Source organism: Python bivittatus, unplaced genomic scaffold (assembly GCF_059951505.1).
Source record: "Python bivittatus isolate LINGU-HERP-01145 unplaced genomic scaffold, Pbiv_v1 ctg000020_np1212, whole genome shotgun sequence".
NCBI classification, from domain to species: Eukaryota; Metazoa; Chordata; class Lepidosauria; order Squamata; family Pythonidae; genus Python; species Python bivittatus.
The window spans coordinates 59,580,112-59,599,720 of record NW_028277030.1 but is presented as its reverse complement, the minus strand read 5'-3'; the positions used below and the strand labels follow the sequence as shown (position 1 = coordinate 59,599,720).

The following is a 19,609-nucleotide window of genomic DNA, read 5'->3' as shown; positions in this document are numbered from 1 at the left end:
ATGAGGACATTAGTGATAAGTTGTGTGTGTGTATGTGTGTGTGTGTGTATATACTCATACATACATACATATACATATAAAATATTGAGTATCGAGTATGTTAGAATAGAGTTACAGTACAGGGTTTTAACCCTGAGATAGCAGGCTTTAAAAATATCTGTCTCTGTGTGTGCATGATATGTATATAAACAGGAAGATCTGCAATAAGCAAAAATGCCCCTTAAAATTAACATTTTGAAATATATTCTCTTTCCAACTAAATCATTAAAAGTCATTTACAACAAAGTAAGCCCACCAGGAAGAGGATGAACACAAAGAGCCTAATAAAAGGGCTAATAATAATAAAAAAGAAATAATCTTTGTGCATTCCAAATAAAAGAAACTGTAATAGGGTTTCAAATATTCAGCAATTCTGTTTGGATCTTTAGCAATATACTTGACGGTTTAGTCAAAATAATTATATTTAAAGCTGCTAGATATTCAGTGTGGTTGGAGGGTTGGTTGGTTTGTCTATGTCTGTGGAATTATGAGTAACTAACTTCAGTCCCATTTTAGTACTATGGTAATATTCTGGCACTTCTGGTTGCATTAATCTTGCAGTGGACATTCTATTCTTTCTTTTGATTAGAATAGTTTTGGAATCCATTTTGTTTCATTTGTAAATACATATTTAAACATTTCTACATACTTTCATTTATAATGCACAGCAGTTGTGCATGTTTCAGATTGTAAACACCTATAGCTCTGTAGTAGTGGGAAAAGACACCAGATGCTTAACTGTTACACCTGAGAAAACACCTGGGATAATTATTGAGAAAAATGGGATATTTCTTGGATCATGAAACAAAGCATACAAGCTCTTAAGGACTGGGGCAAGCTGCTGTTAATGGGCATTACATCTGTAACTATGCACAGGACTCCAATAAAAAAGGCTTATTGAAGCTTCTCCTGTGTGTTAGTCTAAGGGCCCCAAAACTGTTACTTTCAATGCAACAGACCAATATAGATTCCATTAATGACTTGACTTTTTTAAGCCTGTATTTTTATTATATGACATATGTCTAAAATGGAAGTATGATATAACAATCTGAGTCTTTCGATGCATGTTCATATTTTTAACCCTACTTTTAAAAACTTCCTTTTGCAGGTAAATATGCAGAAGATATCTTTGGTGAGCTTTTCAATGAGGCACATAGTTTTTCTTTCCGAGTGAATTCCTTACAAGAACGTGTGGATCGTTTATCTGTCAGTGTCACACAACTTGATCCAAAGGAAGAAGAACGTGAGTTTTTACGTAAATAGTAGATGTATAATTTTATGGCTTGTACCAGACATAGTTATAATTAAGTCAATATTGCCACTGAAGACATTTTTATCTATTATTTCCAGTTAGCAGATGTTGCACTATAAATCTGAAGCAAACCAGTATAAACAGGCTTTACAATATACTATCTGTGATTAAGAACAAGTAAAAGCAGTTTTCAGTATTCCACTGAATAATCTGTGTTCTTGGAATGAGAGATCAAGTTTCAGTTAGATCTGTTTGGAAGTAGATTTGAGGAGATATTTGCCATAAAATAGTTGCCATGCTGATTCATGAAACTGACTGAGCATCCTGCACAAGGCTAACAAATACTGATGTAGTTGATTTGTGAAAGCTCCTGAGGTCATTAATTAGTTAGATGAAGATGAAGAAACTGAAATTATAAGTAGTGGTTCTCTGTTTCATGATTGCGGAAGCAGTTGATTATGAATATATTACATTTCCACCATAAAATTCTGTTCATGACTTGGGTGTAATCCTTGAACTGGTAGTGGTATTTAGGAGTCCCTGTAATCAGCTTTAACTTGGTAGCCACTGTGTGCCCATTCCTGGAAAAGACAGTTTTGCTATGTTTGATTGCAGTTTATCTATAGACAGGTAGATGGATCCTCTGTATACTGCTCTGGGCTCCTTAAGGAGGAGGCACAATATAATTGTAATTGTAATAATTGCACTAGGAAATCATAAGTCAGTGATATTAGCAAGTAATGTACCAGTGAATGGTGATGGTGAATCAGTGATGAGGTTTATGAAAAATGGTGTGACATTTTGAAAGAATAGAGTCTTGTGGCAATGGTAGATTTTCTGGAAGGGTGAGAATAAGATGAGGAGGAGGAGGAGATGACCACCCCAAAATGAATGAGAATGGTACACCATCCACCAAGAGGAAGATTAATTCCCCAATAAATTGGAAATAAGATTAAAGCAGAAGCTAGGAAGGGGGATGTAGGAGCTTCTTGGAATAGAATATGCAAGTGGGAAGCATGAAAAAGGATGCTTAGTGGAATGATGAAGTGAAAGAGACTGTGGATGAGAAAAAATGCATATAAGAGAATTATTACTGCAAAATAAGGGCTGGAGAAGGATATCATACAATGTATATATAGAGAAAACTATAGTTCCATAGAATGTAGTCAAAGAGCAAGGAAATATTAAATGAAGCATTGAAATTGCAAAATGACTTTGTTGGAAGTGAGTGAAAATGGCTAAAAAGGAGCCTTGAGAAGAGCGAATGGAATTCAGAGTAAAAGTAATATTATTTGGGATGAAACTGAAGTGAGAGAATACTGAAGAAGCACTTTAGTGATATGCTAAAAAATGTAATTGAAACAAATGCTGAAAGAAAGTCATAAATATTATGAGAATGTTGAAAAGTGTCAAGGTGGCAGGTATACATGGCATAACTTAAGAAAACTTATAATATGGATGTATTTTGCTTATGAATCAGTTGTTTAGTGCTTGTGTGAAAGCTTCCAATTCCATACAATTGGAAGGATGCCATTATTGTTCATTTGCACAAGGAAAAGATAAGAGTGAGTGCAGATCTACAGGGATATTTATTAAGCATGCCTGGAAAGTTATTTGGCAGAATTCTGATTAATTGATAGCATACAAGAAGCGACATTTAAAATACAGTGTGGCTTTGTGGTAGGCAGGGACTGCACAGACTAGACTTTTGTTCTTCAGTAGGTTGGTGAGAAATATATGTATATAAGCAAGAAAGTTTATTGCACTTTTTTTTTTTTTAAAGCATCCAAGAAAACGAATAGGTTTGAATTACAGGACTTATGTGCAAATACAGAGTTGACGGTTGCTGAATGTGATAAACACAGTATACAATGGAGATAAATCACGTATGGGAATAAATAGCAAGTTTAGCAGATGGTTCAATATTGAGCAGGGAATAAGGCAAGAATGTGTGATGTCGCCTTGGTTGCTTCATGTCTGTATAGACCAATACATAAGGAACAGTTATAGTAAGGTTAGAGGGGGTTAGTTAAGGACATCAGCATGAGTGTATTTCTCCATGCAGATGATGGCATGTTGTTTTTTGAGAATCCAGATGATTAGATTGTATAATGCAACAAGGAGTATGGATCTGAAAATCAGTGGATCAAAGACCAAAGCAATTGTTTTTTATAGGAAAAATGGAGCAAATAACTACATGTTAGACATAAAAATGAAAAATTGGGACAATATTTGCTGAAATGAGTGTGTATCTTGGTAGAATATTTAGTAAAGATGGGAAAATGGATGGAGAAATGTGGCAAATGCTGGTAGAACTATAGTGGGTACTGTGTGGTCTGTTGTAAGGAATGAATGTCAAAAGATGTGAAAGGGCTGTATATTAAGAATTACAATTCTGCCTATAGAAGTGTTATATGGAAATATTGTATGTCAGAAGAGATGTCAGAAAAATAAGTTGAATATAATGGGGATTAATTAAGTGTACATGGTGCAACAAAAAGATAGGTTCAAGAATGAATGGTGCTGAATATATGTGGATTGAATACAAAAGTGAGGGGCCGATATGAAAGAATTATGTTGAGGTGGTTTGGTGTTATATAGGTAGTGAATGAGGAACACAAAACAAATATATGAAAGAAGAGTGAATGGGGTAAGAGGAGGGGATAAACTGAGAAAGCTATGGCTGGAAGGATTTGATGAAATCCTTACAAAAAGAGATGAGAATTTAAAAAAACAAACAAACAAACGGCAGTTAATGAATAAACGTATAGATGCAGTGCAAGCAAGGATAGAAAGTTATGGAGAGAGAAAATGAACAGTGTTATGGCAATGATATTTACAATTTCTTTTTCTTTGTTTTCTGCCTAGTAGTGTGCAAAATGTTTTGAATGTGAACAAGTCTTTTGAGTCTCAGCTGTTTCAAGCTTGAAACCCTTCAAGAATACTCAGAACAGCCCATTTTGTGCCTGATTAAAAGAGTTTTGTACATCACTACTCCTGTCTTTCTTTGGATAATTGTTTCTTTTTCTGCACTTTGCATAAAGTTTCTTACTCTGAAAAGGAATCATATATGCATGTAGGTAGTTTTCTTAGCTGGTTTTACAAAAAAGTAATATTTTAATATCCAAGACAGAAATAAAGGCAGAAATAAAGGCAAGTCTTTATTTTATCTAGGGGATACACTTCTTAGCACATATGCTTATGCTGTAGTTGGAAGCACTCTTGGATCATCTGGCGTTGTTGATGCCAAGTTAATGATATTGCTATGAATCCCCTTTTTCAATCTAGGCTGGCTTGTCAAAGTGCTTTCTTTCTTGGAAAGTAATAAAATGGCTATATAATATTTTCTTTGAAATTCTTTGAAATTGTGGAGGCAGAGATGCATGATCCCCCCCCAAAAAACAAACTTGGTTTAAGGAGTTGCAGATAGGTGCTGCCTGTATGCCTCTATGAATTCTGAAACACTTTTCTGCTCCTGCACTGCACAGCCCTCATATACAGAGTAGACAATGTTCATTAAAGGGTATACAGCATCATGAGGAATGTCATTTCCGTAAGCAGCACAGGCTTCATAGTAGACTGCAGCCTGTTTGGCAAGGATGTGGCCACTGTATAATCACAACCTACCAAGAACCATTTAAAAATCATCACATACAGCCTCTAAGTAGCTTCTGGCATGAATATACTACACAAATCCATTAGAATTGCATAGATTCTACTGAATACTATCATAATTTTATGGTAGCCAGTATGGTATAGTGTTTAAGGCGTGGAACCAGAATAAGAGAGACCAGATTCAAGTCCTTACTTGATCATGGCATTCACTGGATGAGTTCAATCTAGTTACTATTTCTCAGTCTAGCCTATCTCACAAGATTGTTACTGTACTATGGGGAGAAAATTTGGATAGAGATAGATACCCATGCATGTTATTTGGAGCTTGCAGAGGAAAGACAGGATATTAAAGTATCTTTTAAAATAATAAATAATTTTTTAAAAAACCTGTTTTAGTCCAGATGCTTTTCAAAAGAAAGTAGAAGGAGGCATAAACAAATCACACTTACATTATGCTACTGGCATAGTTGCAGCAGGAAACTATGGGAACTGGGAATTGAAAGTTAATCAGTGACGCTTACTATATGCAGATTTTTAAGCACTTTAAGGTAATTTCTGTACACGTGTTTTCAAAAAGATTGTTTTGGTTTGGCTGAAATCTGATCTGGATATCACTGTGAGCTGGTTACTCAAGAGAGCGTACCAATGGAGGTGAGAGCGTACCAGTGAAATTTAGCTATTCTGTAAAAAAAGAACTTAAAGGAAGTTTTCTATTGATGTTTAAAGTGTTTATCCACCCCGAAGATGGAAAGAGGGTTGAAAAAATGAAAAGGGTTGGAAAAATGAAAAAAATTAGCAATATTACACTATGAATAACAAGTGTAATCATTTCAATGACAAAAATGTAAAACCCACAAGGAGTTAAAAAATAAATACCCCCATTAATTAATTAAAAAGTCAAACTACAAAAACAAGCCCTATACATAAAAACTAAAAACATTCAAGATGACGGGGAAGTAAAATCAATTACCCCACAAGCCACTTCCACTGGTGTACATTATTTATGTGCCAAGACTTCCAATACCAAACTGGTGTAACTTTATTCAAACCCAGGACTATTTTAATCCATCTGCTCTCTTAGGAATGTATGGCATTTTCAGTTAAGAGTTTTAGAATCAATAAATTCAGAGATTGAAAGCATTAGAAGTACTTTAGTCCAACCAGCTATCATAACCTTTCCAATATGATGTTCTTTTGGATGTGTTGAACTATAACTTCTGTCATACCTAGCCAGTATGGTCTGCCGATGGGACACTAGTTGAAGAAGCCCAATTTACTAGTTCCCTTCAGATAAAACCAAATGCCCTACAGAAAATTGCCTTCACAGAAAGTAATCAGTTTCATTCAGTTTCATTAAATATGCAGTTATAGATTAATACATACATATTATTAATTAAATTCAATTGAATAAATGATAGGCAGTAGAAATATATGCTCAATTTTGTTAACTACCTGAATTTATAGACAATATTAGATGTAAGCTGAACAGGAGCATGGTTGATAAATTACCTAGTAGCACATACATGCTTTTCCCCCCCCATTATATTATTCTTTTGTTGCTTGTAGTTAATTATTCATTTGGAAGATTTCTTCATCAGCAAAATGCATGCCATTATAAAGAATCCACTCTGCTCAGCTTTGAAGAAACAATTTGGGAAAAATTATGGATGCCAATAGTCTTACATGTTAAACTCAAACAAAATGTTGCAGAAAAATAACTTACTAAAGTTGTGGCAGCTACTTAGCAAATTCAGACCACAGTCAGAAAATCTGCAACATCTTTTTTTTTCTTTTAGATTTTTTAAATCTTGCCTTTATTGTCTTATTCTACAATTCCTGTTAAGCTGTTTATTTCCAATTTTAATTGCTCAATTTTTCTTGTCATAGCAACCTTAGTTCTAATTTCAGAATGGTTATAATCCCACTAGGTGTATTGAATTCAGAATCCTCCACTTTACAGAATTATAATTATCGTTTTAATTGACTGTGTAGAAGCATTCAGAGGAGTTGCCCTGCAAAGCATGTTGTTGTGAGTTTGACATTCTTCTCCTTGAAGCATTAAAGGAGACACATCTTCCAGAAGGCTTGACATAGCTGCTTTGAAAGCTTTCCCAGGTATTTGTACACATGCATAAAACTTCTGAAATGGCAGTGAAATGAAGCAATTGGATATGCACAGACATACCGAAGCAATTAGGGAAAGCCTTTGACCTATGCACAGTGAGCTTCCAGAGGATGTGGCCGTTTTAATGCTTCTAGGGGGGATGTTTGCGAAATGCCCTTCAGATGCTTTGCACAACCTTAATTTTTAATGAGCTAACAGTTTCTATGTCCTGTTTTTTCTTACGAAGTACAAACTTTCAAGTAAAGTATAACCATCTCTGAATGCTAGAGATTAATAACTCACTAACTGTATAAATACTGATCTTCTCTTCAGTTTCACTGCAAGATATAACAATGAGAAAAGCTTTCCGAAGTTCCACAACTCAAGATCAGCAGCTCTTTGACCGCAAGAGTCTTCCAATCCCTTTGCAAGAAACTTACGATACATGTGAACAGCCACCACCACTCAACATCCTTACCCCTTACAGGTTATAATTTCAAAAATTTTTACCATGTATTTATATTATGCACTTATTATTTATCTTGGGTAATAATTCTCAAGCATCTCTAATCAAATTAGGGGATTTCATTTGAGATCTCAATTCTTTTTCATCAAAAGTCACACAATTGGTTCTATGCAACTTAAATTTCACAATGTTTGCTTTTGGGTTATTATTAGGGCAACTGATGATTCTAAGATTACATAATTGACTATCTAGATTACTTGCCTCGTATTTGTTTTATTATTCATCATGATTATATTCTTTTATAATACATAGACAAATTATTTATATCTATTCCTGGTCTAGCTAGTCCTGTACTGCCAGTGTTTAGGGAACTGTTTTTTTTTCCAAGAGTTCTTCCTGCCTTACTTGGAGATATTAAAGATTTAATTTGGAACTTTCTGCATGTAAAGCATAAGCACCAAGTTATAATGGGTAACATCTTGTCAACTTGACCTTGTACTAGAGATTGGATTAAAGTCCTTTGATTTATGTATGCAAAAATCTTGGAGTCACCTCTAGACCAGACTATTGATAAAGTGTTTTGTTTGTTGTGTGCTGAAGAAGAGGTACCTCTTTCTGGCACTAGAGGGCATGAAATATTTGACACATATTTGATTAACTTGCCCCTGAGCATATGCTGAGTGCATTTTCATGATTATGGAGCATCTGCGCATGGTTTCATTTCTAAGCTCTGACTTTCAACCCATGTGATTAGACCTTTGAACCAGAAATAACTCTTCAAACAATTTATTTACTAACAAATAATTAATTTCCATTATTTAACCTTTTCCTTATATTTTTAATATATGATTTTATCTATTAACTGATTGTTAAATCAGTGCATAATATTTTGCAATGAGCTTAGCACTCAAGCTCTTTTTCAAAATCACCAAATAAATAATAGAATTTAAATGGGCATCACAAAGAATTTTAAATAGTCTTTAAATATTTAGAAATATGATGAGACATTTGCCGTGATTTGTGTATTCAATAATTTAAAGTTCGGGTCCACTTGTTATTGCCCCCAGTTATGGTTATCTACTGTCTTCACATCATTTAATTTTAATTTCCTTCAATGTGTGCTTTATTGTGGAGTATCAGTTATTTTTCTTGGAAATTAAAATGCACCTTTTCCCCTGTGTGTGTTTGTACGTATGTATGCTCTGCTTAAGACTTCATCTGGAGATGAGGATGTTACAGTCTCAGATGTAGAATATGCTATCATTCAATCTATATTTAATAACATTTTACCTAATACAATTGCCTTGCCTTTAGAGATGATGGAAAAGAGGGTTTAAAATTTTACACAAATCCTTCATATTTCTTTGATCTGTGGAAAGAAAAGATGTTACAAGATACAGAAGATAAAAGAAAGGAAAAGAGAAAACAGAAGGTATTTCCTGAGTGTGATTTATTTAGTCTTTAACAAATGAAATAAAATGTAAAAAATATTTTTTATATTTATAAATGATTGTTTTTAAAAATGATTGCGTATTAATTGATTAAATAAAAGCAAGATAGTGCTTTTGACCAAAGAAAGAATAAAACAAAAGTAACCACATTAAGGCATCCATTAAAATATTAAATGTGCTTTTAGTTATTTTTTTACTTGTGATTGTTTTTTATGTATTTATTCTTTTTAATTGTTGTACGCCGCCCAGAGGGGCAACTATGTAAATACGAAAAATAAATAAATAAAATAAAATCGTGCTTTCCTAAACTTAATAAAACTTATTTAAATAATAACTGAAGAACTGGAAAAAATAATAGAAATGCCTCCTGAAAAATCAAAGATTCATATAAAAATGAAGAAGAGATGCAAATTAGATAAAAAAGAATCTTCATTCCACCAGTTCAGGCCTATGATGTATTTAATTCTCTCTTGACTGTCAGTAGTAGTTTTGTTTCCTATATGATAAATTCTATAATGGGGAAAAGAATGGATTGAACTTTGGTTCCTAGCAATGAAAATTATGTCCCTGCTGATTTTGGCTTGCATTAGGAAGGATTTTCCCCCTTGTTCTTAACACAGTTAGCATAGTGATTTACAAAACTTACTTTTATAATAGTAGGGAAAATCTTTTGTAAAGTATTAAAAATAAATATTACTAGCCTATGAATGCTTATACATACATACCAATCCTTATGGAAAAGAATAAATTACCTTATTTAGCTTTGGGTTATCTTTTACTTGTTTACTCTCAAGGGGTATAACCAGTCTAGATTTCTTATAAGGCAGTCTGTTATTTCTTATAATGGAAATAGATGGTAAAAAGTGATAGATATAGTACCATTTGCAACATGTCTTATGCAGTTAGAAGTTCCTAAACACAGAAGGATTTTCACTCAGGCTCACATCCCTACCCTCTGCTTAGGTGTGCTAGAGAGAAGATATAGGAAGATCTCCTTCATGGAGCATTTGTGTCCTCATGATGATGGCCGAGTCAAAACTATTGAACACATTCTCTTCTACTGTAAATATTACAGAGACATTTGTACTATGTTTATGTACCCATTACTTTTATGGCTACCAGCCTGAACAGATTAATTCTACATCCCTGTATTGCTTCTAGAAAACAGCTCTTATTGCTTTCAAAGTTAGCCAAGTTCTTTGTGAGAGAATATAAAATATGGCAGGACCTGATAGCCAGGAAACATTAATTGGGCTAAAAAATATTTCATATATGTATTTTGATCTTAGTTGCTTGTTAATTAAATATTTAGTTTTTCTAGAAATGCATAATTATTATTTTAATTTGATTAGGTTTTATCTCAGGGTATTTTAGGTCATGTAAGTTTATAAACTTATAGTTTCTAGCTTTATAGATTTTATTCTCATAGGCATTTTATAACATAAACCTTATGGCATCTTATAGATCTTAAATTCATTCACAACTGAAATTCATTTTCAGTTATAGTTAGTAGACCTTAGTCTTATTTGATAATTTGATAATTCAGTGATTAATTCTGTATTGTTTATTATTTATTTGTTTGTTTATCTTAAATTTCTCCCCCGCCCATCTCCCCCCAGTGGGGGAACTCTGGGTGACTCACACAGAACATTAAAACCATAAATATATATACATACATAAAACATCAATTTAAAAACATTTCTAAAAAAGGGAAAGGAGAGTCCAAGAAAATGAAAAATCTGGGGCTGAAGACAGGAGGCCTCTATGGGGCTAGCCATCCCCATGCTTGACGTATTCCCTCCCTACCCCAGGCCAAGTGGCAGAACCAGGTCTTCAAAGCCCTCTGGAAGGCCAGGAGTGAGGGAGCCAATCTCACCTCCAGGGGCAGAATATTCCAAAGAGCATGGGCTTCCACAGAGAAGGCCTGCCTTCTGGACCCCGCTAATCGGAGTTCTTTTACTGAGGGGGTCCGAAGCATGCCCCTCTCTGTGTGATCAGGTGGGATGGGTTGAAGTCATGGGGGAGAGGGGTTCCCTTAGGTAGCCTGTTCCCATGCTATGTAGGGCTTTAAAGGTGATAACCAACACCTTGAATTGGACCCGGAAGCAAACTGGTACCCAATGCAGCTCGCGGAGCAATGGCGTTACATGGGCCCTTCTTGGGGCTCCAAAAATAGCCTGCATGGCTGCATTCTGGATTCAGTAGTGATTTGCTGAAAGTAACTGTTTCAGTGTCAGGTTTTCTGTTTTTTTAATAGCAGAAAAATCTCGATCGTCCTCATGAACCAGAAAAAGTGCCACGGGCTCCTCATGACAGGCGCAGAGAGTGGCAGAAGTTAGCCCAGGGGCCAGAACTCGCAGAGGATGATGCCAGCCTCTTACATAAGCATATTGAAATTGCTAATGGCCCTGCCTCACATTTTGAGACCAGGTTCGTTTTTTTAACTTAAAGTTTTATACTAGTTTGTTTATGTTGTTAGTATGAATCTCAAGCTAGCTGTCATCCTTGCATGCTATTATTAGGGGTAATTTTCTAGAAGGGATCATAACTTGACATTGCCATAATAGATCATTGCTGTATGTCGTGCCACATTATATTCCTGAGTGGTCTCATGGTTTTTCTTCACATATTCCCCATGGAGGACTTTTGAATGCCTCCTGTTCGTGTGTGTGTGTGTGTGTGTGTGTGTGTAATAGCAGTAATAATAATGGTTTGCTATTTACTTTGGAGTTAACAAATAAAACAGAATTTATCATTTCTGTTGCTGCATTCAGTGCACATCTCCAGTGTACAAGGTTTATGACAGAGTTACAAAACAAAGTGTTGTTTGTGTGTATTTCATTGTCATGTGTTAAATCGCCTTATTTGCCACCTATTACTAACGGTTTTGTGCTCTCTTCCTCCGTAAATATTGAAATAGTGGGATAATTTTCCTTATTCTTTTGAGAGTATTTTTTTTTCCTTTTAATGGAAATGAAATCAGAGAATAAAATGAATTTAACAGATGTGCATGGGATTTATTTCTGTTCAGACCTCAGGCATATGTGGAACACATGGATGGACCCTATTCTCTTTCTGCATTACCATACAGCCAAATGAATGAACTTCTTAACAGGGCAGAAGAGCGTGTTTTAGTAAGACCACATGAACCACCCCCACCCCCACCAATGCATGGAGCAGGAGATGTGAAACCCATTCCACCCTCCATTAGGTAAGAAGCACTTAAAATGGAAGGTCAGGGTGCCTTTGCAACAGCTGACACTGACAGACTGTAAGTTGTAGATACAGAAAAACAAGAAATCTTTACAAGAAGACACGAAGCACCTAAGTCCCTGTTTGCTAAGTCTGAGTACTTTGATACCCTGTAATATGTTTTGCTCTTGATGTTTTTCCTATGTATTTATTCAATAAATAGATTTTTTGCCATTAATTATGAACCAATTCAACATTTATAGTAATCAAAATACAAGCAATAAGTTAAAACAGTATAAAATACTAGAAAATAACACACTCAGCTTAAAACTAAAAAGAGGGGAAAAATGAAATCCGCATACAGGTAGTCCTCATTTAGCTACTGCCTTGTACAGTGACTGTGTACAGTTACAACGGTGATGAAAAAGTAACTTTGTGACCAATCCTTGCATTTATGACCTTTGTAGGTCTGTAAGCACAGGAAAGCTGAAGCAAGATCGTAAGCACAGTTGCAGTTTCACTTAGCGATTGCTTCACTTAATCACCAAGTTGCCGGTCCCAATTGTGATCACTAAACGAGAACTACCTGTAGAACACATCATAGCAATTGGAACGTATAGCTGCCACTGTCTGAATCCCTTTCATTAGGCTGTCCTGTCCAAGAAAAGGCATACGTACTAGAGTTGTGCTGTGATCCAGATTCAAAAAGCAAAAGTGATGGGGTGCATGCTTAGGTAGCAGATAATAGTTGTCAGCACCTCCTTAAATTAGAGCCTCCTTTTTCTGGGATTGCTCCATTGCTGTTCAAGCCAAGGAAAAGACACAGCCTTTTTAAACAATTGCTGAGAGGTGTGACATGGAAGTCTATGTGTGCTCCTAAGCACCTTTTATCTTTTAAATCTAAATTGCTACACAGCCCTAGTGACATACCAAATGAAGATATAGATTGTTACCAACTGAAACTGGTGTTAGACATAGTTGTTAAGGCACCAGACTAAGATTGGGAAGATCTAGATTCAAGTCTATCCCCAGCCATGAAATTCACTGGCTGACTTTGGGCCATCGCTATCTTTCAGCTTTTGGGAGAATATTGAGGGAGAGAGTACCATGTACATTTTCTTCAGTTCCTGGAGGAAAGGTGGGGCATAAAACTAGCAATAAATAAATAAATAAGATCACTTGATCTCCGGTGATCTTATTTCTGATGATGATTCTAGGAACACTTCAAACTATGTATAATTGTAAAAAAAAAATTGCAAAAATAAGGGCCAATGTTTTGGCCCCATCTATGAGGGGAAGCTCTGAGAGCTGCAAAAATAATGTTGGCAGGCCAGTTTTTACAGATGCTGTAAAATCTACAGAGAACTATTCCAAGTTCTACTTCACTCTGAAGTGCAGAGAGCGATCATAAGGACGAAGGACAGTGTTTCACACTCCTTTTGTGGATTACACTCAGAAAAGAAGCTTGCCTTGCCCTTACGATAATGTATTCTTAATGCCAGCCATTCATCACCTGGGCTCTTCAACATTTTAATACATTTTATCATCATGCTAATCAATGCATTGCTGTCAATTATTTAATTATTGTAATGAAATGCTCTCTGCTTTGACAGATTGTCTTTTTAGTGCTATGTTATAATAGTTATACTGATTGAACTCCAGTTTTGTTTTCAAATATTTTTCTTTATTAAATTCCATATTGCCAAGAAAACCATAATTATGTGACAATCCAAGAAAAAATTATAAATAAATGTATCTATTGTCAAATTAGCAGTGTAACTATTTGTAATACGATCTCAGAAATGAAACATTAAAAAATATGTGTTAGATACAAAAACGCTGAGAACTGGCTTGACTATGACCGACTGCCCATTCAGAATACTTGCATGTTCTGAAATGATTATTGATACTTAGAATGTAATTTAGGCTAATTTTCACTCTTCTAGTTGTACTCATTTTCAGTATTTTTCTTAATGTCAGCTCGACTGCAGCTTTGACAGAAAATCGCCCTCAGTCTCCTGCTGCTGGCAGAACCCAAGTGTTTGTGAGTCCCACTCCTCCCCCTCCCCCTCCCCCCCTTCCGTCTGCTCTGTCTACTTCTTCATTAAGATCTGCAATGACTTCCACACCGCCCCCTCCAGTGCCGCCTCCTCCCCCTCCTCCAGCCACTGCTTTACAACCTCCGGCTGTCCCTCCACCCCCAGCACCCCTACAGATTGCTCCCGGAGTTCTTCATCCAGCTCCACCTCCCATAGCACCTCCTTTAGCGCAATCCTCTCCTCCCATCACTAGAATTGCCCAAGTATGCGAACCCATTCCAGTTCCCCCAAGTGAAATGCAAGGACTTCCTCCGCCGCCGCCGCCTCCTCCTCCTCTGCCACCTCCTGGTGTTCGTCCCTCATCACCAGTTTCAGCCCTTTCTCACCCTCCCACCTCTATTGTCCCAGGCCCTCATGTTCCCATAATGCCTCCATCCCCACCATCCCAAGTCACTCCTGTTCCTGAACCCAAACGGCACCCATCAACACTACCCGTCATCAGTGATGCCAGAAGTGTCCTCCTTGAAGCAATACGAAAAGGTACTCATGATCTGTAGATCCATTAACATGGCTGCACACTTGATGAAACAAATATTCTTTTAGCAGATTTAATGTTTTAAAAAAAGAATGCGTACTTGGACTAGAGTAAGCATGTCATGTTAAGCAAATTGCTATATGAATTTTTATAAACTTCACTCGATGCTAGATAAGTTATTTATCCTTGGATGGAGCTTATAATAGCTCTACATAAATGTTAGCAAAAAGGGTTCATGCACAGTACAAAGTCGAGCACTTAGTTTGTGAAAGTATACAAGTATATTATATGCTATTAAGTTATAACAACAGAAAATCAGTATATAATTGATGCATATTCTCACACAACAAGCTGCTTCCAGCTTTTTCTTTCTGTTGCTCACAAGAATTTAACTATTTTTTCTTTAAAAAGCCAGTTATATTACCTCGCTTTGTTATTTACACATGTAACAGAAGAGCTTAATTTCTCAACACTATTTTATTAACTTAAGTAGTTCAGAGATAAAGAAGGGGTAAGTAGATAAAAGCATATTCCAATTTCTGTTTTAGAGTATTTGAAATTCAGGAGCCTTGATCAGAATTGGTTTGCTCAGATAAATAAGATATATTCTTGGATTTGAAAGAGCTAGAAAATTTGGGTCCACTTTAAGCCTATAATTTATATGACATTTTTTCAGTAAATTTCACAGCAAAGAAGTGAATATTTATCAAGAAAGTTACTGAGTTATCCTTTGCTATTAAATTTCTATAAAAATCATCCAAAACCATTTTCTTATTTCATCTAACCACTTGGCTGCAATTTGCTTCACATGCAGCTGTGAATTATACTTCACTTTTAAATCGGCAGCAAACAAGCCTTGGAATATTTTGTATATCAACAGTCTACATTAATAATCAATTGCTATTTTCTTAGTTGAAAATATTAATATTCTACGTTAAAGTTTATAAGGAAAGTTTATTACTGTATGATCCTATTTTTGTAATTGCATTTTTATATTCATATCTTTTCTGCCCACAGTTAAAGAATAACTTAAGAATTCCCCTCCCCCCCCCATTTATTACATTCGCTTATGTGTCCCGAATAAGGTGCTTAGTGGTCCAAGATACACAGCAGAATGCCCTCCCCAGCTTGATGCTTCACTCAATTGGATCTGATTTTTTTTATTCTTGCCATTTAAAATAAATATATAAATGGGAAGCTAGCATGAGGCAAAGCAAAGCACTGCAGTGGCCTCAGGCATTTTGGCATTACCAACAGTGCCTCTGCTGCACCCTCGAGGCAGACTCAGACAATAACATGGTGAGGGGCTAAAGCTCAATGTTTTCTTTGGAAGTGTGCCCAACTGCCCAGAAAAACTACAAGATAAGGTGAAGTGGTAGAGAACATCCTAAGGAGCTAAAAAGATAGTAGCGAACAATCTTGCTAGATTTTCTTCCAGTAAATGAATGGTTTGTGATCACCCACACCAACTATGACAGGCATTTTTTGAGAGGACTTACAATATGATCTCAAAAATAAGTGAGCCTGCTGACATAAAAAATTTGGAGATCCCTTATGTAACAGGTGGCTTTGGTCACCCTCAAGAGACTGGATAAATATACAGTGGGGCAAAAAAGTATTTAGTCAGCCACCAATTGTGCAAGTTCTCCCACTTAAAAAGATGAGAGAGGCCTGTAATTTTCATCATAGGTATACCTCAACTATGAGAGACAAAATGGGGGAAAAAATCCAGAAAATCACATTGTCTGATTTTTAAAGAATTTATTTGCAAATCATGGTGGAAAATAAGTATTTGGTCAATATCAAAAGTTCATCTCAATACTTTGTTATATATCCTTTGTTGGCAATGACAGAGGTCAAACGTTTTCTGTAAGTCTTCACAAGGTTTTCACACACTGTTGCTCGTATTTTGGCCCATTCCTCCATGCAGATCTCCTCTAGAGCAGTGATGTTTTGGGGCTGTCGCTGGGCAACACAGACTTTCAACTCCCTCCAAAGGTTTTCCATGGGGTTGAGATCTGGAGACTGGCTAGGCCACTCCAGGACCTTGAAATGCTTCTTACGAAGCCACTCCTTCGTTGCCCGGGCGGTGTGTTTGGGATCATTGTCATGCTGAAAGACCCAGCCACGTTTCATCTTCAGTGCCCTTGCTGATAGAAGGAGGTGTTCAGTCAAAATCTCACGCTACATGGCCCCATTCATTCTTTCCTTTACACAGATCAGTCGTCCTGGTCCCTTTGCAGAAAAACAGCCCCAAGCATGATGTTTCCACCCCCATGCTTCACAGTAGGTATGGTGTTCTTTGGATGCAACTCAGCATTCTCTCTCCTCCAAACACGACGAGTTGAGTTTAGACCAAAACGTTCTACTTTGGTTTCATCTGACCATATGACATTCTCCCAATCCTCTTCTGGATCATCCAAATGCTCTCTAGCAAACTTCAGACAGGCCCCAACATGTACTGGCTTAAGCAGGGGGACACATCTGGCACTGCAGGATTTGAGTCCCTGGCAGCATAGTGTGTTACTGATGGTAGCCTTTGTTACTTTGGTCCCAGCTCTCTGCAGGTCATTCACTAGGTCCCCCCGTGTGGTTCTGGGATTTTTGCTCACCATTCTTGTGATCATTTTGACCCCTCAGGGTGAGATCTTGCATGGAGCTCCAGATCGAGGGAGATTATCAGTGGTCTTGTATGTCTTCCATTTTCTAATTATTGCTCCCACAGTTGATTTCTTCACACCAAGCTGCTTGCCTATTGCAGATTCAGTCTTCCCAGCCTGGTGCAGGTCTACAATTTTGTTTCTGGTGTCCTTCAACAGCTCTTTGGTCTTGGCCATAGTGGAGTTTGGAGTGTGACTGTTTGAGGTTGTGGACAGGTGTCTTTTATACTGATAACAAGGTCAAACAGGTGCCATTACTACAGGTAACGAGTGGAGGACAGAGGAGCCTCTTAAAGAAGTAGTTACAGATCTGTGAGAGCCAGACATCTTGCTTGTTTGTAGGTGACCCAATACTTATTTTCCACCATGATTTGCAAATAAATTCTTTAAAAATCAGACAATGTGATTTTCTGGATTTTTTTTCTCATTTTGTCTCTCATAGTTGAGGTATACCTATGATGAAAATTACAGGTCTCTCTCATCTTTTTAAGTGGGAGAACTTGCACAATTGGTGGCTGACTAAATACTTTTTTGCCCCACTGTATAAAATTGTTTGACAGCCTAAAAATATATATTTATTTCCAAGAATGCTTTGAGGACCTTATACTGTCCAGAGGCATTTATAGAAAAGGACAGCGTGAATGGCTCAGTTGTTTGGAGGTATACCCTCCTTTGCCTTTTTTTTAGGAAAAAAAAGAAAGATAAGGTGAGGTAATAGAGTGCATCTTGGTAGACTAGAGGAAATGATAGGATCAACTTTTTAAACTTTGCCTTCTAGAAAATGGGTGTTTTATGACTGGCATTATCTCATTGATAGCCGTTTGGTGGAAGTGCCCTGATGTGTTCTCAGACTTCCGATTGTGCTTACTGGCCCAGAAAAGTTAGGTCCTCCTAAGTAAATTATAAAAGTATATGCTATTAGTTAAAGGTTCTTATGGAAAGCCAATTGGTTCATGCTGGTATGTCTCATACATATGGCCTGCAAAATACTTTGTTGTTGTTGTTGTTGTATTCTAGGTATTCAGTTACGGAAGGTTGAAGAACAACGCGAACAAGAAGCTAAACATGAGCGTGTTGAAAATGATGTTGCCACCATTTTGTCTCGCCGCATTGCTGTGGAATACAGTGATTCAGAAGACGACTCAGAATTTGATGAAGTTGATTGGCTGGAGTAAAATGGTTATATGCTACAAAACTGAATGCTAGTGTCCATTGTGGTGCTTGTTCTTTGAAAATGTTTGGTCATTTCTAGTGTTTTTGTATTTTCTTTATATAATCTATGTTTTTCTACTTTTTATTTCAAAAAATGTTGGCACATCTTTGGAACTAAATGTTTTACAGTGAGACAGTTCTTTAAAAAGAGCGTCATTTTGCTCCCGTAGACCATTAAGTATTAAGCATGGGCAGCTGTCGATAGAGTAGCAGACTACATTTTCTGGCATTTAACTGTGCACTTTGTGAATTTTAAGTTATGAAGGCAATTAAGTTTGAAGTTTCAAGGGCAACTGCATGTACTAATGAGCTTTATTACGTTACATTGCTAATGCTGAAAAACTTGGAAAAAGGGGTGTTCATCCATCCAGCACTGCAATCACAACATTTTAATGGACCTCGAGTATGAGAAGAACTTGAAGGATTTACACCCTAGTAACCACTGCCTTGATTACACCTGTACAGTACTTGTAGTTTTAGCAGCACTGGAATACTGAAAGAAAAGGGAATATGGATCTTTGGGGAATTTTATTGTTTTTTATTAAAGAATTATGGCCTTATTTGAATGCTTTTGCAATTTTCTTTCCTTTTACCTGTTGTGATAATATTTTCCCTGCTTAAGATTTTGATTTTTCTCCCCTTGTGAAACCATCTGACTTAGTCATTCTGTGTAATTTATGTAACTGTTAAAAATAACCGTTCAGTTTAAATAAATGGTTTGTTTTAAATGTTCCTGGTAGTTGCTTTTTGGCAGAGAACAACTCAGAATATTCATTTGAGACTTTATTGAATGTTAAAGAATAATATCCAAACTTCACAGTGAGTTCACACATGTATAGGAAGATTTTTTACTCTTTGAAGAATACTATCAAGTTGCATATTTTTCTTGGCTTTGTTGGATACATCAGGGTAGGAACATTTTTGCCCTTAAAAGATACATGCAGGTATTGGTGATTGGGGATTGCGTATACAGACACTCTGCCTCTTCTTCACAGAGTGCACTGGAGAAGCAAAGTTAAAACGGCTTCTTCTGTTACTCTGTAG

General features: G+C 36.4%; 1 protein-coding gene across 2 annotated transcripts in view; it reads left to right on the top strand.

The window, feature by feature from the left end:
• Positions 1–19,270, top strand: part of WASF1 (WASP family member 1) — a 56,614-nt gene extending 37,344 nt beyond the window's left edge. For both annotated transcript variants that reach the window (XM_088139360.1, XM_007432240.4), the window contains exons 3-9: positions 1,148–1,282; positions 7,344–7,497; positions 8,791–8,908; positions 11,185–11,357; positions 11,959–12,138; positions 14,100–14,698; positions 18,371–19,270. In XM_088139360.1, the coding sequence (XP_087995486.1) occupies positions 1,148–1,282; positions 7,344–7,497; positions 8,791–8,908; positions 11,185–11,357; positions 11,959–12,138; positions 14,100–14,698; positions 18,371–18,528 (1,517 nt within the window). In that variant the 3' untranslated portion in view covers positions 18,529–19,270. The remainder of the gene's footprint in view (positions 1–1,147; positions 1,283–7,343; positions 7,498–8,790; positions 8,909–11,184; positions 11,358–11,958; positions 12,139–14,099; positions 14,699–18,370) is intronic.
• Positions 19,271–19,609: the final 339 nt, after the last annotated feature.